This window comes from Notechis scutatus, chromosome 4 (genome assembly GCF_049901735.1).
Source record: "Notechis scutatus isolate UNSWTSFEM ecotype Mainland chromosome 4, rNotScu1.2, whole genome shotgun sequence".
NCBI classification, from domain to species: Eukaryota; Metazoa; Chordata; class Lepidosauria; order Squamata; family Elapidae; genus Notechis; species Notechis scutatus.
The window spans coordinates 166,168,412-166,193,673 of record NC_142012.1 but is presented as its reverse complement, the minus strand read 5'-3'; the positions used below and the strand labels follow the sequence as shown (position 1 = coordinate 166,193,673).

At 48.2% G+C, this 25,262-nt stretch overlaps 1 protein-coding gene across 1 annotated transcript in view; it reads left to right on the top strand.

The window, feature by feature from the left end:
* Nucleotides 1–23,633, top strand: part of TNK2 (tyrosine kinase non receptor 2) — a 65,643-nt gene extending 42,010 nt beyond the window's left edge. The window contains 9 exon segments of the mRNA XM_087965578.1: nucleotides 9,147–9,341; nucleotides 12,080–12,171; nucleotides 14,485–14,529; nucleotides 16,199–17,146; nucleotides 17,149–17,178; nucleotides 17,181–17,599; nucleotides 18,866–18,961; nucleotides 20,862–20,989; nucleotides 23,278–23,633. Of these exon segments, the coding sequence (XP_087821704.1) occupies nucleotides 9,147–9,341; nucleotides 12,080–12,171; nucleotides 14,485–14,529; nucleotides 16,199–17,146; nucleotides 17,149–17,178; nucleotides 17,181–17,599; nucleotides 18,866–18,961; nucleotides 20,862–20,989; nucleotides 23,278–23,284 (1,960 nt within the window). The 3' untranslated portion in view covers nucleotides 23,285–23,633.
* The last annotated feature ends 1,629 nt before the right edge of the window (nucleotides 23,634–25,262 follow it).

The following is a 25,262-nucleotide window of genomic DNA, read 5'->3' as shown; positions in this document are numbered from 1 at the left end:
TTATTATTATTATTATTATTATAGTCAGAGAAAGAGCAGAGGGCTTGGGGAGATGCAAAAAACAGTTTTAATGTTTTAGATAGGATTTTCAATTATACCTCCACTTCCAAACACAAGTGGAATTTGATCACCGGTCATCCTCGAATTACAACACACACACACCCCAGTTGAGTCCAGGATTTCTGTCGTAAAGTGAGACAGTTCAGCGAGTTCCGCTCCATTTTTCGACCTTTCTGGCTGCTGTGGATTCAACCACTGCAGGTGACAGATGAGTGTAACACCGTTGTTAAGTGAATCGCTGCAGTTGATAACTCAGTCAACTGTAGGGTTGTTAAGCGAGTCAGGCTGTCCCCGTTGACTGGCTCATCGCAAAAGGGGACCCTGGGACACTGCGACGGTCGTAAGTATGAGTCAGTTGCCAAGCGCCTGGATTTTGATCCCTTGTCCATGGAGATGCTCCAATGGTCGCTAAGTGTGAAAAACGGCCCAGAGTCCTTTTGTTTCCAGTGCTGTTCTAACTTCAAACAGTCACTAAATGAACAATCGTAACTGGAGGACGACCTGTGGAGAGAGTTAAATTTGCATTCATACCTGGATAGTCCTACTACATGTTTAATCTGTTGCTATGTCTTCCTTGCTAACACCCCATAAAAGAAAACCATGATTGTTAGAAAGCTTTCCATTTTTGGCACGGTTTATGGCTCAAGAGCTGCACGGATAGTCCTTAACTTACGACAGTAATTGGGACCGAAACGCATACGATGTGGTTAAGTAAGTGAGAGCCCTGCACGGTTTTGTGGCTATTTTGGCCCATAGTCTTTTAGCCAACCACACAACCCATTGTTAAAATTAAATCAGAGAGTGGTTACTCAAAATTCAGACTCCTCCAAAACTGGAGACTACTAGCCAGGTGATGTGGGGTCCCCTGCGAACCCTTTCTGTGGTGTTCAGGGCACCCGCCGGAGCAGTGTCGTTGTAAGCATTGTAGTGGTGCCGCCACAGGGCACATGACTTCCGAAGTCAATTGCTGTTTTGTGTGATGTTGTGAGGACCGTACGGTGAGATTATGACAAAAAGAGAGAGAGAGAGAGAGAGAACTTCTGTCTTCTGGCACTGATGATGTTCCCTAGTTGGGTCGTGAAACGTCTACAAGAAAACCACCAAGGTTGCCTTCCTTCCTCCTCCTCCCCTACTGCCTTCTAGCACTGATGATGTTCCCTAGTTGGGTCGTGAAACATCTGCCAGAAAAACACCAAACTCAGACGACACCAAGGACCCCAGAGTTGTCGTCTCCTCCTCCTCCTCCTCCTCCTCCTTTTCGCAAACCCTTTTCCCTTCTAGCCCTGATGATGTTCCCTAATTGGGTAATGAAACGTCTGCAAGAAAACCACCAATCTCAGAAGAGCCCCAAGGACCCCACAGTCCTCCTCCTATCCAATCTCACTCCCTCCTAGCCCTGATGATGTTCCCTAGTTGGGTCACGAAACGTCTGCAAGAAAACCACCCAGATCAGAAGAGCCCCAAGGACCCCACAGTTCTCCTCCTTCCCCTCCCTCCTCCCTACACTCCTTCTCCCCTTCCCTCCCTCCTCGTTCTGCCCCCCTCCCCTCACTTTTGGCACTGATATTATCTAATTGGGTCACGAAGCGTCTGCAAGAAAACCAGCCAGCTCAGAGAGCCCCACGGACCTCACAGCCACTGTCCTCCTTCCTTCCTCCCCTCACTTTCCACCCTGATCATATTAACTAGTTGGGTTACGAAAGGTCTGCAAGGAAACCAGCAAGATCGGAGCGCACGACGGATCCCACCGTTCTTACCCTCCTCTTTTTCCATCCTCCTCCCTGCCAACCCCCACTCCCTTCTAGCATTGAAGGTGTTGCCTAGTTGGGTAATGAAACGCCCGAAAGGAAACCACCCAGCTCAAGAAAGCACCCACAGTTCTCTCTGCAAACCCCCGTCCCTTCTAGTTCTGATGATGTGACCTAGTTGGGTCATGAAACGTCTGCAAGGAAACAACCCAGCTCAGAGAGCACCAAGGACTCCACAGTTGTCTTCTTCCTCCTCCTCCTCCTCCTCCTCCTCCTCCTCCTCCTCCTCCTCCTCCTCCTCCTCCTCCTCCTCCTCTTTACTTCTTCCTCCACCCCACAAACCCTCTCCCTCCTAGCCCTGATAATATTATCTAGCCTGGTCATGAAACATCTGGAGGAGCAGGCCAAGAATCCCCTGTCATTGTGATGGGTGCGATGTCGTTCCCAGGTTATCTCCCTTTGCGTGCTTCAAATCTCTCGGCGGGGTGTCGGAGCGGCCCTATGAGTAGGGCTTGCATGGTGGGGGTAGCAGTTGGGGTTCCCCAGAGTACGTGAACCCCTGCTTCCCAATCTCCCGATTCCCAAGGCCGCAGGGCGTTGATCTTTTCTCCCTTAACCTCCCTTAAAGTGGAGAGAGAGATTGCAGAGGAAGGGATTACAAGAGAAGAGCAAGCTATGATGGCTGGACAGAATTCTGGGACTTGAAGGAAACCAGTCTTAAAGTGGCCAAGTTTGGGGGTCTCTGCCGTCGGGTTTACCTGCTTCTAATCCTGATTTACAACGTCACAGATTGGAGGAGCCCAGGGATGTCTTTTGCGAAGGACGCCAAACAAACAGGCCGTGCTTTTTTTTAAAGTTCCCTTGGAATTGGGAGGATGTCCCATTTAATGAAAAGAAGGACTTGGGGGGTGACATGATAGCAGTCTTTTGCAATATTTGAGGGGCTGCCCCAAAGAAGAGGAGAGGGGTGTGTGTGTCAAATGATTTTCCAAAGCACCTAAAGGCAGAAGAAGCAATGGGGTGGAAACTTGATCGAGGAGAGAAGCAACCTGGAATTAAGGAGGAATTTCCTGACGGTGAGAAACAATTAACCAGTGGAGCTGCTTGCCACCAGACGTTGTGGGTGCTTTAACACTGGAGGTTTTTAAGAAGAGATTTGAAAGCCATTTGTCTGGAATATGGTGTATAGGGGCAGTGGTGGCTAACCTTTTTTGGGCTCCTGGGCCAAAAATTTTGCACGCGCTTGTATGTGCATGCTTGCGTGCCAGCCCCCGGAAGGCAATGCAGCCCACCCTCTGCACAGGTGTGCGCAATCCTCCCCATCAGTCCCCCCTTCCCTGCACTGCGCCTCCCGGCTGATTTTCAGCCCGTTTGAGGCCTTTTTTTCGGCCTCCCACTTCTGCAGGCTTTACAGGCCAAAAAATAGGCCCGTTTTGTCACTTCCGGTATTTCCGGAAATACAGGAAGTGACAAAACGGGCCTATTTTTCAACCTGCAAAGGCTTCCTTCTAGGAGGCCGAAAAAGGCCTCAAACCAGCCCAAAATCAGCTGTGAGGCGCACGCATGCGCCGTGAGGTAAGTTTGCCTGCAGCTTGCCTGTGCCATGCGTGTGCCATAGGTTCGCCATCTTGCTTGAGCAGAGGGTTGGACTAGAGGACCTCCAAGGTCCCTTCCAACTCTGTTATTCTGTTAAATTGCCTATCTCTTTAATCTGCAGGACTACAGATCCCATGGTCTGCACAGACTGGGGAGCAGATCGGTCCCCTGCAACAGGTTTTCAATATTTTCCAAAGTATTTTTTTAAAAAATCTGAAATATAGGTAGTCCTGGATTTAAAACTGTAATAGACTTCTATTTACTAAGCAAGGAAAGCATGAAGTGGGCTTTTCCCCCGTATTACAACCTTTCTCGTCCTGGTTGTTAAGTGAATCATGACAGTTATTAAGTGGGTCGCACAGTTGTTAAGCAAATGCAACTTCCCCATTGGCTTCGCTTGTCGGAAAGTCGCAAAAGAGGAATCACGCCACCCCGGAACTCTGCGACTGTCGTAAGTATGAGTCAGTTGCCAAGTGTTTGACTTGATAATGTGATTCTGCAACGGTCGTAAGTGTGAAAAAACCCAGTCCCAAGTCCATTCTTTTCCGGTGCCGTTGTAGCTTCGAACATCAAGGGAGGAGAAACTCCGGGTGAGTGTCGTTGGCGAGTTGTCCTTTTCAGCTCCAGTTAAACTAGTAGAGCTGCCTTCCCCCAAGGCACTCTACCTGGGTGCAGATCAACCTGTTTGCTGACTCAGAAAGCGATCAAGCCGAACGCTCCAAGCCTCAAAAAAAACAAACAAACTGGGTTTAAGGCTAACCAAGCTTAACGTCTTTGCAGCCAACGCTGCAAATTTTATTATTATTATTTATTTTTAAAATTACACATCTCTATTTACATTGTTAACAGTATTGTGTCATCGATATTACATATATTTACATTTATTTCAAACAGATGTTTAACAGATGAACAGAGTTGGAAGGGAACCTTGTAGGTCATCTAGTCCAACCCCCACCCCCCACCCAAGCGGGAGACCCTACACCATTTCTGACTGATGCCAGTCCAGTCTCTTCTTGAAAGTCTCAAATGATGGCACTCCCACAACTTCCTATTCCTATTTCTATACATTAATCCTTATTCCTATGTTCTAGAATAGAATGGAATGGAATTCTTTATTGGCCAAGTGTGGTTGGACACACAAGGAATTTGTCTTGGTGCAAATACTCCAAGTATACATAAAAGAAAAATATATTCGTCAAGCATCATAAGGTACAACAGTGATAGTCATAGGGTACAATAAGCAATCAAATTCTATCCACTTATACCATCTATCCCAAACCACGTAGTATTCTGATTCCTCCCTTGCCTTTTACTTCTGTTGTAAGTTTGTCCATCTCCACACATTCTAATATTTTTTGCATCAACACCTCTTTGGGTGGTATGCTTTCTGATTTCCAACCCTGTGCAAAAACTATCCTCGCCGCTGTTATTATATGCAATATGATGTATTGGATTTGTTGGCTAAATTTCCCTTTAATTATTCCCAATAAAAAAATATTTCAGGTTTAAATTCTATTTGATGTTCTGCTATCTCCTGTAACCATCTTTCTATCTTCATCCAATATTTTCTAGCTTTGGGGCGTTTGCCACCACGCGTGAAAAAACCGTTCCATCTTTTTGTTCACATTTTCAACACTCTTGATTTTGTATTTGGATATATTTTTGCCAATCTTGCTGGGGCTAAAAAAAAATGCCATCTATAGAACATTTTATACTGATTTTCTTTGTACGCTGTTGACAATGTTAATTTGTAATTTTTTTGGTCCATAACCTTTCCCAATCATCTAATTTTATATTACGGCGTATGTTCTTCGCCCAAGCTATCATTGGTCCCTTCACTATCTCTTCCTCCAGTTCCACTCCTAGTCAATCATTAGCGCTGCAAATTTTTAACAGGGCAGGTTAAGCAAAGGGGTATTTGAGGCAAGGGAGGTCAAAAAAGTCAAAAGAGCCATGGCAAGTGAAACACTCGTTACTCCTTATAGAAAAAAAAGGGCAGAGTTTTGATTTGACACTTATTTTGTTCATTTGCACACACTCCCTAAATCATTATTCACCAACTTCAGGAACTTTTAAGATATTTGGACTTCAACTCCCAGAATTCCCCAGCCAGCATAGCTTTAGTTGCTCTCTTGTAATCCCTTTCTCTGCAATCGCTCCACTTTAGTGAGAAAGAGAGAAAGAATCCGGCCTAGCTGGCTGGGGAATTCTGGGAGTTGAAGTCTGCACACCTTAAAAGTTCCCAAGGCTTTGGGGGAGAGGCTGAATTAAATGGATAAAATATAGGGAGCAAAGGAATAGAGGCCGATAAGGAGTCCCTTTGCAGTCCCGGGCAGCCCCGTGTTTCTGGCACACTGGGGGATACTAGAAACCGTCTTCAGGAGCCCCCCCTGAAACTGACAAAAACAAAATCAAATGTTCTGCTTGCAAATAACTGAAGCTCCGGATCAAATGCTGTTCTTTTATTTATTTTGGTTTTTTTGGCAAACTCCTGACTGTTGGGGAAGAGAGAGCTGGTGGACAGCTGGTCATTTGTGCCCCACAGCAGCCCTGGTTCCTCCCGGGGGAGGTGGTTTCCTGAGGTTACCTGTGAGTCATTCTTCGTGGGGCCGGCCGGCTGGCTCTGCCCAAGTTTCCTGTTTACCTTCCTGACAAGCCTTGCCAACTCATTTCCTCGGCGTGGGCAGAGAAGGAGAGGAAAGGGCTTCCTGCATGCACAGGAGCTCCTTAAGACAATCCCGGGATTAGTCTGTGGGCAAACCATGGTTTATTTGGGAGATGCTCTCCCCCCCTTTTTTTTTTTTTCCAAATCGCAAATCAGCTGGCTGAATTTTTGGCCAGCAAAAACCTGATCATCACCAGTCTGATCTGGTCCCTTGGTGGTTTTCTTTTCTGATCTTTTTTTTTATTAAATTTGATTAAAAGTTTGACCATTTTAAAAACAAATCACGTTTACCATTTTTGCAATACGTTGTGACATCGGCTTTTCCATATTGATTGAATTATATATAGGACCAGGGAGACAGGATAGCACTATTCCAATATTTTAGGGGCTGCCCCAGAGAGGAGGAAGGGGGTCAAGCTATTTTCCAAGGCACTCAAAGGCCAGACAAGGAATAATGGGTGGAAACTGAACAAGCAGACATTCAACCTGGAAATAAGGAGAAACTTTCTGACAGGGAGAACAATCCACCCGTGGAACAGAAGTTGATCTCGGAGGTTGTGGGAGCTTCATCACTTGAGACCTTCAAGAAGAGACTGGACTGCCATCTGTCAGAAATGGTGTAGGGTCTCCCGCTTGGGCGGGGGGTTGGACTAGATGACCTAACGAGGTCCCTTCCAGCTCTGTTCATCTGTAAAGAACAGAAGTTGCCTTCGGAAGATGTGGGAGCGTCATCACTTGAGACTTTCAAGAAGATATTGTACTCCCATCTGTCAGAAATGGTGTAGGGTCTCCTGCTTGGGCAGGGGGTTGGACTAGATGACCTACAAGGTCCCTTCCCACTCTAATTATCTGTTATCTGATTTATATGGGACTACTGTCTTGATTTCCAGTTTTGAGCATAGGTTATTCTAGCTGCTGTCAATATATGAATTATTATGCCTTCAATTTCTTTCTTGTAATCACCTCTGATTATCCCTAATAGCAACATTTCAGGTATAAGTTCTATTTTTCCCCGCCCAGTTATTTCTTGCAGTCAAATCCTTATTTTGTTCCAAAATTTCTTTTTTTTTTTGTTTTTTTTTTTTTTTTTTTTTGGGGTTGGGCTGGGAATGGGATTGGTTGGGATGAGGTTTATTTGCAACAAATGGGGGGCCCTTGATGGCTTCCTGAGCCAAACAGAAAGGGGGGGGGGGGGAGGTGTTTCCCGCGGGGCGGGGGCCTTCCGGGGCGGGGGGTGGGGGCCCCTTTTTTAAGCGCAACCACCCCTGGTGGTTTTCTCAGTAGTCCTCAATTTACGACCGTTTGTTTAGTGATGGCACTGCGGGGGAAAAAGAGATTGATGATGGCTTTTCACCCCACCGTTCCAGCATCCCCATGGTGCCACGATCAAAATTTGGATGCTTGACAACTGACTCATACTTATGACGGTCGCACCGTCTCCTTTAGCGACCTTCTGACAAGCAGATTCACTGGACAACTAAGTTGCTAACAGCAGGGATTCACGTAGCCACGGTGGCGGGGAAAGTCATAAAACGGAGCAACGCTCATTTAACCATCATCTTGCTTAGCGATGGAAACCTTGGACTCCGTCATAGTCTTAAGTCGAGAACTATCTGTAGTCCCAAGCCAGCCAACGGAGGGCTGGACCCGATCGAGATGGCCATGTTGTTGTGTGAATGCGGTCTCTAGGGCCGGTCGTTGTCGTCGGGCGTCAGATGCAAAAGGCGCTGGGTTGTGTGTGAGTAGGTTTGTGTATGTGTGCTCGTTCCTGTCGTATGTCTGAAACAGATGCAATTTGTGTTGAGATCTGGAAAGAGGCAAGCCTTCCCCGAGTCCCCATATTTTGTTCCAAATCTTTTTCCGTGGAACCCCAAAGAAAAAAGCCTCTGGTTTTATCTTAGCATAAAGATAAACTCGAGTATAAACTCGATCCCCGTGCTTCGCTACGAAACTATGTGGGCTTAGTTTTTGGGGACAAAATAAAGGGGGAAAAAATTCTGCCTCTGCCTACCAGCATCCATCGGTATTCACCTGGCTAGCGTCCTGTCAGTGTGTGAGAGAGCTGAGGGCTGTTTGGAAACTGAAAGATTATTTGCTGTTTGAGCAAGGAGACAGCAAGGAGCCTGGGCATGGCTTAGCTCAACTGCTCTGTACTAAAGCTGCTTGCTGCTCTGAAACTAAAACTCCTCTGCTTATGTTTTTCATTTGGAAGAGATTTTTTTTCAGGTGGGGAGGAGGAGTAGATCTCCTTAGCATCAGAGCGTGTTAATTGCTGTATAAGAAATGCTAATGAAATACTAATGATCCGATGGTCATTTTGAAAAATCTTTTCTTAGTGAGCCCCTAGAAGTCAAGAGGAACCCTATGTGCCAGATTTCAGGTTTGTAGGCTTTACGGTTTTGGAGATTTTGCGATGAGGCGCAAGTGGCATTTCGCAGACAGACAGACAGACAGATATAAGATAGATAGATAGAAAGAAAGAAAGAAATTAGATAAATAGAAAGAAATAAGATAGATAGATAGATAGATAGATAGATAGATAGATAGATAGATGATAGATAGATAGATAGATAGATAGATAGATAGATAGATAGATAGATAGATAGATAGATAGATAGATAGATAGATAGATAGATAGATAGATAGATAGATAGATAGAAATTAGATAAATAGAAAGAAATATAGACAAACAGACAGACAGATAGATAGATGATAGATAGATAGATAGATAGATAGATAGATAGATAGATAGATAGATAGATAGATGATTGATTGATTGATTTGCTTTAAGAATCTTTGGTACTAAAATGTGAACCCTACTCCATGTCACTAGTCCTCTTGATCAACAGAGCCATCTTTAAAAAAAGGAAGAGGGTAAATTCAATTTAACTGTGATGGGCCACTGTTCTCCAACCTGGCAAAAAACAAACAAACAAACCCAGATGTGTGTGGACCCCATCTCCAAAATCTTGGAGTGGGGGGATCCCAGTTTAAGGAAGGGACCCACCCACCAAACCTAAACTTCCTTTGCTTCGGTCTTTCCGCTAACCTGGTTCTGTCTTTTTTTCTCCCCCTAGGGCGGAGAATTACTGGTGGCGCGGCCAGAATAAGCGGACGCTGAAGGTGGGTCAATTCCCACGCAACACGGTGACTTCCGTGGCGGGATTGTCCGCCCACGACATCAGCCAGCCACTCAAGAACAGCTTCATCCACACGGGCCATGGCGACACCAACCCTCAGCAGAGCTGGGGGTTCCCCGATAAGATTGATGAGTAAGTATAACGGGGGGGGGGGAGCCAAATAGGCTTTTATTTCTCCTGAAAAATAAAGGAACTTTTGTGCGCAGAAAAAGCAACCGCCGAGCGAGAACTGTCTCTGTTTGTGCAGCTTCCACAAACTTTTTTTTTGTACTTGGTCTTTTTCCTGAAAAGAACCTTTGAGATTCCTTCCCACACACACCTTTTGCTTCACTTCCTTTCCAAGACACTCAACGACTCGCTCCTGCGCCCACACGTCGCTGCCGTTTGCCCTGGGTGCGAAATCTGCATGGGCAGGACGTGCCATTATTCTGTCTCCCCCTACCCCATCCACCACATCCTGTGTAGGAAGGCGGTTTCCTTCCTCGAGACAAATCCTTACCTTTCACACCGGCTTTTATTGATGAAACGAAAGATATGTCGGCCGGCCATAAGTTTGGGGCGTGGGCGTTTGGTTTTGGTTTTTTTTTTTTTGGCCGCCCGAGTTGCGCACACCCCTAAGCCACCTTGTCGTTGCACAACTCTGGCTGGGTTGGGTTGGGTTGCGTTGAGCTTGGCCTGCTGCCAATAAGTTGTTGAGCGTGTGGTTGTGTGGTTTGCACTCCCCCAGGGCTGAGCCACCCAAAACCAGCGTTTGGATGGCCTGTCCAACTGGTTCGTCGCAAACAGCCTTGGGTGACCCACAACCGACAACACAAAATATATATATATATATATTTTTCAGGCCACAAACTTGCCTCTAGGTTTCCCAACCCTGGATTCAGGGTGAACAATGAGTGTGTGTGTGTGTGTGTGTGTGTGTGTGTGGCTGGGTGTTGGGTTGCTCTTTCAGCATATTGTGCAAAACGGGGCGTGTTTTATGGCGCCGGGGGTGTTGCGCAAAGCCAGAAGTTTGGTTGGTTTGGTCACCGGTGAGCCATGTATTAGGGAATCTGGAATGAAGGAGAAACTTCGTAAGAGTGAGAGAGAGAAATTAACCGGTGGAACTGCTTGCCACCAGAAGTTGTGGGTACTCCATCACTGGAGGCTTTTTAAGAAGAGACTGGAGAGCCACTTGTTTGAGATGGTATGGGGCCTCTTGCTTGAGTAGGGGGTTGGACTAGAAGACCTCTTGAGGTCCCCTGCAGGCCTATGATTCTGAAAGGAAGGAAGGAAGGAAGGAAGGAGATGGAAACTAATCCAGGAGAGAAGCAACCTGGTATTAAGGAGAAACTTCCAAACCGCAAGGACAATTAAGCAGTGGAACAGCTTGCCACCAGAAGTTGTGGATGTTCCATCACTGGAGTTTTTTTTTAGAAGAGACTGGACAGTCACTTGTCTGACATGGTATGGGGTTTGCTGCTTGAGCAGTGGGTTGGACTAGAAGACCTCCAAGGTCCCCTTCCAGCTCTATTCTGACAAATGAGTTTACTTTCAAACTATTAATTTGAAAGAGAGAGATGGGGAAGGGAAGAAGGGGAGGGAAGGAAGGAAGGAAGCCTTTTCCGTCCTTCCTCCTTCCCTCCTTCCTTCCTTTCTGTCTCTTATTTATCTATCATCTACCTATCCTGTCTTTATTATTTGTATAAATAACACAAGACAGGGAATATATCTAATATTCCTCCATCCCTCCTATTTTGTCCACAACAACAACCCTGTGAGGTGGGTTGGGCTAAGAGTTAGGAACTGGCTCAAAGTCACCCAACCAGCTTTCGTACCTAACACAGAACTAGAACTCCCTGTCTCCTCGTGATTGGCCCAAGCTCACCCAGCTGGCTTTTATGCCTAAGGTGTGACTAGAACTCACCGTCTCCTGGTGATTGGCCCAAAGTCACCTATTTGGCTTTCATGCCTAAAATGGGACTAGAACTCCCAATCTCCTGGTGATTGGCCCAAAGTCACCCAGTTGACTTTTGTACCTAACGCGGAACTATAACTCACCATCTCCTGGTGATTGGCCCAAAGTCACCCAGCTGGCTTTCATGCCTAAAATGGGACTAGAACTCCCAATCTCCTGGTGATTGGCCCAAAGTCACCCAGTTGGCTTTTGTACCTAACGCAGAACTAGAACTCCCCGTCTCCTGGTGATTGGCCCAAAGTCACCCAGCCAGCTTTCATGCCTAAGGTGGAACTAGAACTCCCCGTCTCCTGGTTTCTAGACCTTAAATCAGTAGACCAAACTATGTTTGCTCTTTTCCCCTGCGCTACTGATATATATATCATCCAAACGCATACATTTTCCTCTAGGTGAGCTACCCCATCCGGACAGCAACTCTGCAAACCCCCTGAGCTAGAAGCTCCATGTTATACCGTGTTTCTCATATAATAAGGCCGGGTCTTATTTTTTTTGAGCCCGAAAAAATGGCTAGGCCATCTTTTCGGGGTGACTTAATTTCCCCCTTGCATCTTTGCGTGGGCGGGCAGCGGCACGGCTTGGATGTTGACCTCGGCGTTGGTGGGGCACTTCGTATCGGGGTCAACGCAGGCAGCACCATATCCGGGTGTGCAACAAAAGTACTTCCTAACGGCAAGCCCCCACCATTCCGCATGTTTTAATATAGGCCTTAATTTGTGGGGAGGGGCTTAATTTCATTTCATGCCTATAAAACATGCTGGGACTTCCTATTGGGGGAGGCCGTATTGTTGGAGAAACAGGGTATATGTGCTCCAAACTAACCAGGGAAAGGAAAGAAGGATCAGAGATGCCACAAATAAATAGATTGTTTCAACTTTTCTCTCTCTTTTTTTCTCCCCCCATCATCCCTTTTCTGCAGCTTGTACCTGGGAAATCCCATGGACCCCCCGGATGTCCTAGGATTGGATCTGAACACAGCTAGGCCGACGCAGCTCCCAGGAAGGACAAAAAGTAAGAAAAGTTATTTTTTTAAAAAAAAGGTCATCCCGGGGTTGGACTAGAAGACCTCTTAGGTTCCTTCCAACTCTCTTACTCTGTATCCTAAACGTTTTACCTGTTACCTGAGCCAGTTCTGCATTCCTGGCGTGCATGCGTTGCAGAACTGCAAGACCCAGAATGCCTTGCGTCTGGGGTCCTCCACACTGATGCCCTCCTCCTAGCACTGACCTAGTTGGAGAATGAAACGTCTGCAAGAAAACCACCAAGCTCAGAGAATAGCAGGGACCCCACAGTCCTCCTCCTCCTCCTTTCTGCAAACCTTTCCTCCTTCTAGCACTGATGATATTACCTAGTTGGAGAATGAAACGTCTGTAAGAAAACCACCAAGCTCAGAAAGAGAGTACCAAGGTCCCCTTTTCCTCCTTTCTGCAAACCTTTCCTCCTTCTAGCACTGATGATGTTACCTGGTTGGATAATGAAACGTCTGTCAGGAAAAAAAAATCCAAGCTCAGGGGGCATCCGATACTCTGAGGCAGAGTAAAAATGGGGAGCCTGCACCAACCGTGCTTCTTGGGCCGGCCCTCTCCTCCTGGATGGATGGGAACCATGGAAGTTGTAGTGCCAGCACATCTAACCATTCGAGAGAGGGCTATTTTCTCAGACAAAATCTTTGCAACGGGTTCCTGGGCATTTCGGTGTGTTTCCTTATTCTCTCTCACTTGCAGTGCCTTCCGCTTTCAGGGCCTTGTTGCAGAACCCCATTTCAAAAGATTCCCATACAAGTAATTCTCAACTTAACGGGCCAACACAGTCGGGACGGGCATTTCCGTCATAAAGTACTTGCGGCCGTAAGTCGGTTCGAACCCGGCTCTGCCACCATTTTTGTGCCTGTCAGTCCTAAAGTGAAACCCAGAAGTCGTAAGTCCGAACCCATTGTACCGAAGGGCTGTTTTCGTTGCTGGAAAACGGGCCAGAAAAACTCTCAAAATGTAATCGCAGGACAGTTGGGCCGTAAAATGGGAGCCAGTTGCCAAGCATCCAAACCATGTGGGTGGCCCGGCGGTCGTAAGTGTGAGGAACGGCCATAAGTGCGAGGACCAGGCTTTTTCCCAGCACCTTTATAAAAGCTCCTCTCCTGGTTTCTGGTGTATGCGCGCCAGCCAGCTGGTCTTCTTAGGTATCGGAGTGCCGGAAAAAAGGCCTGAAAAACGGCCTGGTTTTTGGCCATTTCAGGCTGTTTTTCGGGCCTTTTTTCCAGGCTGTTTTAGGGCCGTTTTCCGGGCCATTTTTGGCATGAAAAACAGCCTGAAAATAGGCCTGGTTTTTAGCCATTTCAGGCCTTTTTGGGGTCATTTTCAGTCTTTTTGGGGGGCCGTCTTCAGGGTGTTTTCTGGGCCATTTTTGGCATGAAAATTTTTGGAGCCGTTTTCAGGCTGTTTTTCGGGCCATTTTTGACATGAAAAATGGTCTGAAAATAGGCCTGTTTTTTGGCTATTTGGGGGCCTTTTCCAGGCCATTTTCAGGCGCTACTATGCCTGTTTTAGGGCAGTTTTCAGTCTGTTTTCCAGGCCATTTTGGGCATGAAAAAACAGCCTGAAAACGGCCTGAAAATAGCCCCCAAAACAGCCTGAAAATGGCCCAGAAAACCACCAAAAAACAGGCCATTTTGGGAGCCCTTTAGGGGGTGAGACCTCTCCCTGACCCCTTAGAGCTGTGATGGTGAACCTATGTCACGCTTGGCACGCAGAGCCATTTGTGTGGACACGTGAGCCCCAGCCAAACTTACCTGCACTGCGCATGCGCTCGCCTCCCAGCTGATTTTCTGCCCGTTTGAGGCCATTTTCGCCCTCCTGGAGGCTCGAGGGGGAAGCCTCTGCAGCCTGGGGAGGCCGAAAAACGGGCCTTCCGGAAGTGCCAAAATGGGCCCATTTTTCGGGCTCCCAAGCCTCTTGGGAGGGCAAAAACGGCCTCAAGCGGGCTGAAAATCAACTGGGAAGGTGCGTGCATTTGCAATGCAGGTAAGAGGGCGGGGGGCTCAGTGTTGAGCGTGCATGCGCAGGGGGGGCGGGGCACATGCGCGCGCACGATAGTGCATGCACAAGTGCTTTCGGTACCCCACAGCAAAGAGGTTCTCCATCACTGCCTTAGGGGGTCATTCCTGGCCCTATCAATTTACTCCCTGTGCACCGCCTCTTATGCTCTCCCTCTGCTCCTCCCGCCTCGCGTGAAGCCACCCACTAACGCACTGCTATCTTTCTTTCCCTTTCGCTGCGGTCTCTCTCTTCTCTTCTCTTCCTCTCTCTCTCTTCTCTCTCGCTCCTGCAGGACAGCCGCCACCTCGGCCGCCCCAGCCTTCGATCCTTCTCAAGCGTAAGTGGGGCCATGTTTCCAGCTGTTGTGCCTCTTGTGTTTCTCTTCTCTTTGTTCCTTTCTGGATAGGGTCTGGTCAGCCCTTTGAGGCAGGACCACGATAGGAACACCACATGTGCCGAGGAGGCTATTTTTAATACAAGGCCAGAGGTGGGATTCTACTGGGTTCAGACCGGTTCAAGCGAACAACCGGTTGTTCCGGCGATTGGTTGGCCCCCGCCTACCCGCCCCTATGGGCTCACCAAACTGGTTGTTACACCAGTTGACTCCTACCCCTGACATAAGGTGATAGTAACCCTCTGAATGCCTTTCTCCCCCTTTCCTCCCTTTATCTGCGTGAGAAATGGGGAGGGGCTTATTTCAGACTCTTTCTCCGATTACAGTTCTGGCCCAGACTCGGGTTTCTTTTATCTGATGGTTGATTTGGTTGTGGCTTTCCCTCGTCCTGTCTCTACAGGTCATTCCTTCTGCCTGAGGTGGCAGGGGGGGGGGGCATGCTATGACCACTGCCTATCCCCCATTAACCTGGCCTCGACCACTATAAATGAGTGTGTGTGTGTGTGTGGACTTTAATGAAGATCTTGGAGAGAAGCATAGAGGCCCAGACAATCAGGTGGTCTCCCTTGATGGAGGAATTCTGTCCTTCCTAAATTCACCAGGGGTGGCCAGGTGCATCTTCCCCCTGAGCTGTTCCGCTAAGAGTACAGGGAGTCCTCGCTTAACAACCACTCGTTCAGTAGCCATTCGAAATTACGGCAGGACTGAACCAGGGCTACTTATGACTGAAACCAGGAGACAATTCCAGTCCCGCCTTAGGCGTGAAAGACAGGTTGGTGACTTTCAATCACCAGGAGACGGGGAGTTCTAGTCCCACTTTAGGCCTGAAAGCCAGATCGATGGCTTTGGCCAGTGACTCTCGGAGGGGGGGCTAACCCATCTTGCAAGATTGTTGTGGGGAAAAGAGAGGAGTAAGAAGGAATATGAGGTGCGTTCCCTACCTTGAGTAATAAAAGTATAAAGTAATAAAAGTAGGATAAAAATGAAGGGAGGGATGGGGGAAGGAAGGAAGGAAGGAAGGGAAAAAAAGGGATGGAAGAAAAAGGGAGAAAAAGTAAGGAAAGGAAAGAGTGAGAAAAAGCAAAAGAAGGAAGGAGAGGAAAGGAAAGAAAGAAAAAAGGAAGGAGGAAAGGAAAGCAAGAGTAAGAAGGAAGGGAAAAGAAAGAAAAAGGAAAGGAAAGAGTAAGAAAGGACAAGAAAGAAAAGAAAGAAAAAGAATCAAATGAAAAGGAAGGGAAGGGGAGAGAAAAAGAAAAGAAAGAGAAAGAAAGAAAGAAAAAGAAAGGAAGGAAGGAAGGAAGGAAGGAAGGAAAAAGGGATGGAAGAAAAAGGGAGAAAAAGTAAGGAAAGGAAAGAGTGAGAAAAACAAAAGAAGGAAGGAAAGGAAAGAAAGAAAGGAAGGAGGAAAGGAAAGAAAGTAAGAAGGAAGGGAAAAGAAAGAAAGTAAAGGAAAAAGTGAGAAAGGACAAGAAAGAAAAGAAAGAAAAAAGAATCAAATGAAAAGGAAGGAAAGGGGAGAGAAAAAGAAAAGAAAGAGAAAGAAAGAAAGAAAGAAAGAAAGAAAGAAAGAAAGAAAGAAAGAACAAACCACAGCCTGCCTTTTGTCTTTCAGAGCCCTTGTACGACCCAGTGAACGAGGAAGAGCCCCCCCTGGCGATCAGCCTCAAGCAACTTTGCCTGAAAAAGAAAGCCGGGTCGGGGGTCCGAGGAGGCCTGCAGGTCCCCAAGCCCTCCGCTTGCGTCTCCGGCACCAAGGTGGGCGAGCGGCTGCTGCTGCCCCACTCCAGAGGGGGCATCCCCGTCGCGAACGAGGTGACCCTCATAGACTTTGGGGACGAGCTCCTTCCCGCCAGCCCGTCTCCCGTCGGGGACTTCTGCGCCCCCTCCTTGGCCCGCCTGGCCATGGAGGCCTTCTCCTTGTTGGACAAGACCCCTCCCCAGAGCCCCACCCAAGCGCTGCCCCGCCCCTTGCACCCCACGCCCATCGTGGACTGGGACGCCCGGCCTCTGCCTCCCCCGCCAGCCTACGACGACGTGGCCCAAGACGAGGACGACTTTGAGGTCTCCTCCATCAACAGCACCGAAGGGCTGGTGGGACGGGCGCGGGGCCGAGCCTGGGACAAAGGGGGGGAGCTCAACGGCGGCTTCGCCCCCGAAGGAGACCGCCCGGCTCTCCCCTTGGAGGACAACCTCTTCCTGCCCCCCAAGGAGAACAAGCAACCCAGCCCGGCTCAAACCACGGAGATCTTCCAAGAACTCCAGCAGGAATGCATGAAGCACCTCAATGTCCCCTTGGGGGGACCTTCCGTGGCCGCCATCACCAGTCCAGGGGATGACAAGCCGCAAATCCCGCCACGCGTGCCCATCCTGCCCCTCCCGTTCCGCCGGAACGAGCCCAGCCGGTGGTCCGGGGACCTCTCACCCGCTTCCGGAGGAGGAGTAGGGGAGGAAGCCCGCCCGCCCCAGATCCCTCCGCGAGATCGGTTGTCCCAACCGGGATCCAGAACTCCCAGCCCGAGGGCCCTCCACGGCGGGTCTCCCCAGCCGAGGAGCAACCTCTGCTCCCGCTTTCTCTGGGGGCCTTCCTGTCCACCTCCCCGGGAAGCACCCCATGCCCACCACCCAGAGTTTCGCCTTGGACCCCAAATATGCCACCCCCAAGGTCATCCAGGCCCAGGGGAAGGAGAGCGTCAAGGGCCCCTGCATCCTGCCCATCGTGAAGGACGGACGCAAAGTCAGCAGCACCCACTACTATCTCCTTCCCGAGCGTCCGCCGTACCTGGACAAGTACGAGAAGTTCTTCAAGGAGGCGAAGAGCCAGGAGGACGGCGTGGCGGCGCCCAGCCGAGCGGTCACCACGGCGACGGTGCGGCCCATGATCCAGCAGCCGCCGGACTACAAGGCCAACTTCTCGTCCAACAACAGCAACAGCACCGTCAAGGCCACCTGCGGTCTCCAGAAGATCATCTACGATAGTTCGGAGGGGCCCCGGAGTTCGGAAAAGATACGGCTGGTAAGTGATGCTTTTTGGCCAGAGCTGCCTCACTGGAGCTGGATGAGGAGGTTGTCACCGTTTGCGGCGTGACTACCATTGTGAGATAACCCAGGAGCAAAACACAGCACACAGAGACGTAGACATTTAACAGTGGTTTATATACAAGGCATATACAGAAATATACATGGCAGGCAAGTACCTGACAAGCAATCAATCTTCTTAACACTACACAGAGAACTCTAATGCATACAGGAGAAGAGAAAAAAACACACCCTCTAATGGCTACATTTATATAGACACCTCTTAAAGAGGTAAAGGGTTCTGTGGACCCATACACAGTCTTAAAAAGGCAATACCAATGCTGATTCATCCTCATTGCATTAGTCTTACATTGCATCAGCCTTATAGCAACTGGTCAGCTCTTAAACCTCAATACCTTAATGGAGGCTGACATGGGGAGGGGGGGTTGTCCTTGGTGTTCCCTGAGCTGGGTAGTTTTCTTGCAGACGTTTCATGACCCGACTAGGGAACATCATCAAGGCTAGAAGGGAGGGGGGGTTGCTCTCTGCTTATATACAATATAACCCCACTGCTGTAGTCGCGACTCATGCTCTTGTACTGTCTTTCGCGCAGCATCGCAAGTCTGCTATTCCTCTCCTCAAGAGTTTCTTGTCTACGCCGGTGTTTCATTCTTACAGCATTTGATTGCACTTGGCCAATCGCCTGGAGTTTCCTTGGAGGGCTGAGAGGGAGCCCCCTTGTGGAGTAATGTGAAGCTGTTACCATGGCAACTCCACAGCGGTGTACAATAGAAGCCATTTTAAGGCAGTACAGTAGAAGCCATTTTAAGGCAGTACAGTAGAAGCCATTTTAAGGCAGTACAGTAGAAGCCATGTGGAGGCACAACAGGCTCTGTCTTAAGAGCACACACCCCGAAGGGTGTTAATTAAGGGTGTCTTACCCCCACAGTATTCGTTTCCAAAGAGTAAATAAACTGTGTACCAAGTTTGGTTGCTATTGCTCCAATGTTATGCTGGAACACACACACACATACAGACACACACAAGTTTTTATATAGATAGATATTTTAAATTTATTTACTGATCGTCTCACTGTCATTCAGGTTGGCTTGCAGCATCATAAGAGCAAAAATAACTGAACATTCAAAATGAATGGGGATTAAATCCATTAGGGACCAGAATACAGCGGGGTGGAAGTGTTGGGACCTTCTTCTGAGCTACACAACTGTCAACATAATTTGCATCATCTTTGCTCCCGTTGCAGGTCCAGGATACTGTGCACGGTGTCACCACCGAAGAGTGTAAAGCCGCCCTACAGAATCACAACTGGAACGTGCAAAAGGCTGTCCAGTATCTGAAGGTAAAAACAGGGAGAAATTCTCCTGGCACGAGGAAGAGGATGGGGGTAGCCCCAACCCAGAACGAATCCAGTTGAAAACCAAAGCCAGATTCCTTTGGATCCTGGAGTTACGGACCAGCCTTCTCCATCCTTGGTTCTCTCTGAGCTGGGTGGTTTTCTTGCAGACGTTTTGTAACCCAGCTAGTTAACGTCATCCGTGCTAAGAGGGAAAGGGGTTGGAGGAGAAGGAAGGACTGTGGAGTCCTTGGTGCTCTCTGAGCTTGGTGGTTTTCTTGCAAACATTTCATGACCTAATTAGGTATCGTCAGTGCTTAGGAGGGCAAGAGGTTGGAGGAGGAAGGAAGGAAAGGAAGGAAGGAAATGACTGTAAAGTCCTTGGTGCTCTTTGAGCTTAGTTTTCTTGCAAATGTTTCATGACCCAGCTAGGTAACAACAGCAGTGCTAGGAGGGAGTGGGTTTGAGGAGGAGGAGAAGGAGGAGAAGGAGGGAGGGGAGGAGGAGGAGAAGGAAGGAAGGAGGGAAGGAAGGAAGGAAGGAAGGAAGGAAGGAAGGAAGGAAGGAAGGAAGGAAGGAAGGAAGGAAGGAAATGGCTGTAGAGTCTTTGGTGCTCTTGGAACTTGGTTGTTTTTTTGCAGACATTTCAGGACCCAACTAGATAACAGCATCAGTGTTAGGAGGGAGTGGGGTTTGAAGAGGAAAAGGAAGGGTCTGGTGCTCTCTGAGCTTGTTTGTTTTCCTGCAGACCTTTCATGACCCAACTAGGGAACCTCATCAATGCTTTAAAAAAGTTGCTTTCTCTATTTTTTATACATTTCCTTCTAGTGCAGGTGATGTTCCCTAGTTGGGTCATGAAATTTTAAGCAGGCCCTTCTCTTTTTGTGAGAGGTCATTAAGCAAATCACTACGATCCTTCAGCAAGAATGTGTGTTCATTAAGGAAACACCCTGCTCATTAATCCAATGTGTGTTTTTTTCTTTTTGCCAGGAAAGTAAATGGCAGTTCATGGTGTTTTTTAAAAAAAGTCATTTAAAAAAAAGCAGTTTGAATGCAGGACAAGAAGCAACTTGGATGGAAGCTCTTCAGAAGGGAGATCCAACCTGGAACCAAGGAGGAATTTCCTAACCGTGAGGACAAATTCACCAGTGGAACTGCTTGCCACCAGAAGTTGTGGCTGCTCCATCCCTGGAGGTTTTCAAAAGTGGACAACAATTTGTGCAGGGGAATGGCATATAGGGTCTCCTGCTTGAGCAGGGGGTTGGACTAGAAGACCTCTGAAGTCCCTCCCAACCCTACGGTTCTTTGTCCCTTCGCACCAATGGCAGGTTGCCGTTCTGCACCTCCAGGAGGTTGCTCTGCTAACCTGGCCTCTTCCTCAACCGTCTCAATCAGAATAGAGCTGGAAGAACCCCCTGCCCAAGCAGGAGACCCTAGACCATTTCAGATAGGTGACCTCCCAGTCCCTTCTTAAAAACCTCCAGTGACGGAGCAGCCACAACTTCTGGTGGCAAGCAGTTCCACTGTTTAATTGTCCTCATTGTTCGGAAGTTTCTTCTTAATTCCAGGTTGCTTCTCTCCTGGATTAGTTTCCATCCATTGTTTCTTATCCCGCCCTCAGGGGTTTTGGAAAATAAGTTGACCCCCCTTTTCTTTATGGAGGACCCTCAAATACTGGAATGCTGCTATCATGTCCCCCCCTAGTCCTTCTTCTAGACTGGCCATACCCAGGTCCTGCAACCGTTCTTGGTATGTTTTACTCTCCAGGCCTTTGATCCTCTTAGCTGCTCTTCTCTGCACTTTTCCGCCCCCAAAGTCTCCACATCTCTTTCCTAACGTGTGGGTCGTTCTACCTGTCCTTTCTGTAACACGCTGACCTCTCTCTCACTTCTCACCTTGTCTGCAGGTGGAGCAGCTCTTTGGCCTGGGCCTGAAGACGAGGCTGGAATGTCACAAAGTTCTGGAGATGTTCAACTGGAACTTGGAGCAGGCCAGTTCTCACCTGCTGGACCCCTACAATGCTTCCCAACTCAAGTAAGAGTATAACCAATAAAGCACAGCCATGGAAATTCTCTTCCAGAAGGGAAGTTTTGCCAAAAATCTGGGAAGGATTTTTTTTTTAAAAAAAATTGAGTTTTTATTTTTATATAAGCATATGAAAATTCCAATTTCAATTGAAGAGTGTGTTGTCTGGATACAAATATTTTCAGGATATAGTAATCAAAAAGTTTGCAATACTATTCGTTATGTTGATGTTAATTATAATAGTATCAATAATAATAATTACAATATTATTTTCTTAAAACCAATTCAGCATGCCTTTCTTACGTCACTAATCATATCCCTCTATTTCCCTGTATCTGTTCTGACCTACGCCCTTTCCCAACAATTCAAACACAATCCAAAGGGAACAGAAACCTTTTAATGCTCCTGCAAAATAATTAGCTGTGATAAGCACAAGCCTTGCTAAACTGTGCGAGACTTGCCAAAAGATAACAGACAAGAAATAATTTGCAATACAAGAATCTTCAAATACAAACTCAGGATACTGGAATGTCCACGAGGCTGGAGTTTCAAAACGTCTTTGCTTCCTGCAAAGAACGTCTGATTCACAGCTGGCTTTTCTCTTCTTGAAGGAGGGGCCCTTACCTTGCAGCCTTACTCCCGAGTCACCCGTGCTGTTGTTGTAGCTGCTCTTTCCTTCGAGCAACCCTGTGCACATGCGCACTTGGCATAGGCTCCTCGGGAACCTCCTCATCGCTGCTGCCAGCCCCCACAATCTCTGAAGGCAGCAGTCCACTCCCCGATGGCTGTGGTCCCTCATCTTGAGTCCTCGCTCTCCTCAGCCGTCCGCGCCTGCTGCTGGCTAACCACACTCCTGTTTTTTCCAGCCAGCCATTGATGAAATAAATCCCAAGTCAGAAAGTATTTAGTTTCCTTCTTTTCCTTGATCATAAGTGTTAGCCTATCCATTTCTGCAACATTTCTAGTTGCCCTAATTCATGTGTTTTGTTGGAGAATATGAATTATGGTACATCCAGATGTGTGAAGGTAAACCCAGGGTCAAGGGTGACGGTAAATTTACGTGTCCCAGAATCGGCTAGCTGTCAGGATTCCAGCAGTTGCCCTAATGAAATCATGAGCCTCCAGCCAAGCTTCAAAAACTTCAAAGGATTTATTAGGAGCGAACATGTCGGCATGACCCTCTGTGTGTAGCCGATTCTGAGACACTTAATTCACTGTCACCCTCTTGACCCTGGTTTCCCCCACCCCCCACCCCTCTGGGTGTATCATAATTCATATTCTCCAACCCAAACAGTCCATAGCCAAGAGTCATCAATCACGTTATTCCAATTAGAGATCTTTGCAAGGCAGGAATCCCAGTAGCTTAGTTATAATCTTTGCAAGGTAAGAATGGAATCCACTTTTTGCTGCATTGCTCTTTCAAATTTCTCTCCCCTCCACCCATGGCAACTCTAAAACAAGCATAGAAATGTTTTATGAGTTGGCATTAGTATTTTTTTTTAAATCACATTTTCATCTATTGGGATCTCTTCACCTTTCCATTGTTGCACAAATACAATTCTAGCTGCAGTCACAGTATCTGTAAAATCAAATAGAGATAGATAAATAGACAGCTTTCATATGTATGTATGTATGTATGTATGTATGTATGTATGTATGTATGTGAAAAGAAGGAGGGAGGAAAGGAAGAGGAAGGAAAGGAAGGAAGGAGAAAGTTAAAAAGAAGGAAGGAGAAATAGAAAAGGAAGGACAAAGGAAAGAAGGAAGGAAAATGAAAGAAAGAAAAGGGAAGGAGAAAGGAAAGGAAAGAGAAAAAAGAAAAGGGAGGGAAGAGAAAAAGAAAAGGGAGAATGGAAGGAAAAAAGGGGAGGGAAGAAGAAAAGGAGAAAGGAAGGAAAGAAGGAAAGAAAAAGAAAAGGGAGGGAAGAAGAAAAAGAAAAGAGAAAGGAAGGAAAGAGAAGGAAGATGAAAGAAAAGGGAAGGAGAAAGGAAAGAAGGAAGGAAGGGAGAAAAAGGGGAAGATAAAGAAAGGGAGGGAGGAAAGAAGGAAGGAAGGAAGAATGAAAGAAAAGGGAAGGAGAAAGGAAGGAAGGGAGAAAAAGGGAAGATAAAGAAAGGGAGGAAGGAAGGAAGGAAGGAGAATGAAAGAAAAGGGAAGAAGAAAGGAAAGAAGGAAGAAAGAAAAAAGGAAGATAAAGAAAGGGAGGGAGGAAAGAAGGAAGGAAGGAGAATGAAAGAAAGAGAGGGAGAAAGAAAATGATTTAAGTTAATTTTTTTCATGCTTTTCATCCTTGCAGGCGGTGAACGGCATTCATCTTCTCAAGCAATTGACCCTTGGGGGGGTTGGTTGGGGGATGCCCAGAATTGTCTTCCCCAACCCTATTGGACCAAGAGTCGCTTTCGAGGCCGTGGACGATGGATCCCAGAGAGGAGCTAGGACTGCTGTGAACAGCCAGCAGGGTCCCGTCCCCCCTGCCTCCCCTCTCAGCCGGGGACTGTAGCCCGCTCCCCCTCTCTTGCAGAGAGCCAGGCTCCGAGGGGGCTTGCGCCCTCCTGCTTCGGCTCTTCCTCCTCGCTGCTGGATTCCTTTTGTAAAGAGAAGTGTTAACATTAATATATATATATAAATACTCGGTTCTATTTTGGAGAAAAGGGATATGCGTTTTCGTCTCCGGGGAATGGTGGGGGGCGTTGAATCCTTGGAAAGGAGGAGGGAGACCCTAAGGGGGGAGGACCGAGACGACGTGAGGTCATCGGTGGTGGGATTCAAATTATAAATCGCTGCCCTGGCCGTGGCGGGGGGTGACAGGCAGCACTCGGCCTCCTGCACCCCCGCTCGGGCAAAAATGGGCTGCAGGGGGACACTGCCCCCCCCGCCCCATTTTGGGCCTAGTGAGCCTCCCAAGCCGCCTGGGAGCAAAAATGGGCAAAATGGGCCAGGAGGACTGTGTCGCATGGGCGTGCACACACACACACACACATATTTTGGGCCTAATAGGCCTCCCTGAACCCTCCTGGGGAGCAAAAATGGGCCATGAGGAGGACTGTGTCACATGGGTGCAATCACACACACAGTTTTGGGCCTAATAGGCCTCCTGAAGCCTCCTGGGAGCAAAAATGGGCCATGAGGAGGACTGATGCCGTGCACATCACCAGACATTGCATGGCCCTGCCTCCTAGGCATGTGAGGCTGCATGCCCCTACACACAACACATTTGGGCCTAATACCTCCGGGAGCAAAAATGGGCCATGAGGAGGACATTGTCGCATGCGCGTGTGTACACACACACACACGTTTTGGGCCTAATGAGGCCTCCCTGAAGCCTCCTGGGAGCAAAAATGGGCCATGAGGAGGACTCGCATGCACGTGCACATACACACAGACACATTTTGGGCCTAATAAGCCTCCCTGAAGCCTCCTGGGAGCAAAAATGGGCCACACCGAGAGGAGGACTTGAAGCTCTGGGAGAAAAATGCGTGTGTGTACACACACACACACACACGTTTTGGGCCTAATGGGCCTCCCTGAAGCCTCCTGGGAGCAAAAATGGGCGTGAGGAGGACATTGTATGCGCGCATGCACGTGCACATGCACGTGCACACACACACACATTTTGGGCCTAGTGAGCCTCCCTGAAGCCTCCTGGGAGCAAAAATGGGCCATGAGGAGGAGGATTGCACGTGGCATGGCTCTGAGCTGTGTGTACACACACACACACACATTTTGGGCCTAGTGAGCCTCCCTGAAGCCTCCTGGGAGCAAAAATGGGCCATGAGGAAGACATTGTCACATGCATGTGTGTACACACACGCACGTGTTTTGGGCCTGTTTGGCCTAATAGGCCTTCCTGCAGCCTCCTGGGAGCAAAAATGGGCCATGAGAAGGACTGTGTCGTGGCGTGTACACACACACACGTTTTGGGCCTAATGGGCCTCCCTGCAGCCTCCTGGGAGCAAAAGCAGGCTGTGGGGGTGAGGCACATCGCACCCTCACCCCACCCACCCCCTGCACCGTTTTTGGGCCTAGTAGGCTTCCCTGCAACCTCCTGGGAGCAAAACTGGGCCACGGGGGGAGGTGCATTGCACACACATTTTGGACCTATGGGTCTCCCTGAAGCCGCCTGGCAGCAGCAAAAACAGGCCGTGGAGGGGGGCACACTGTACCCTTCCCCCACCACACCGCATTTTGGGCCTAGTAGGCCTCTCTGCAGACTCCTAGGGTAAAACGGGCCACAAGGGAGCCACGCCTCCCTGGCGCCCTGTTTTGGGCCTTGTGAATCTC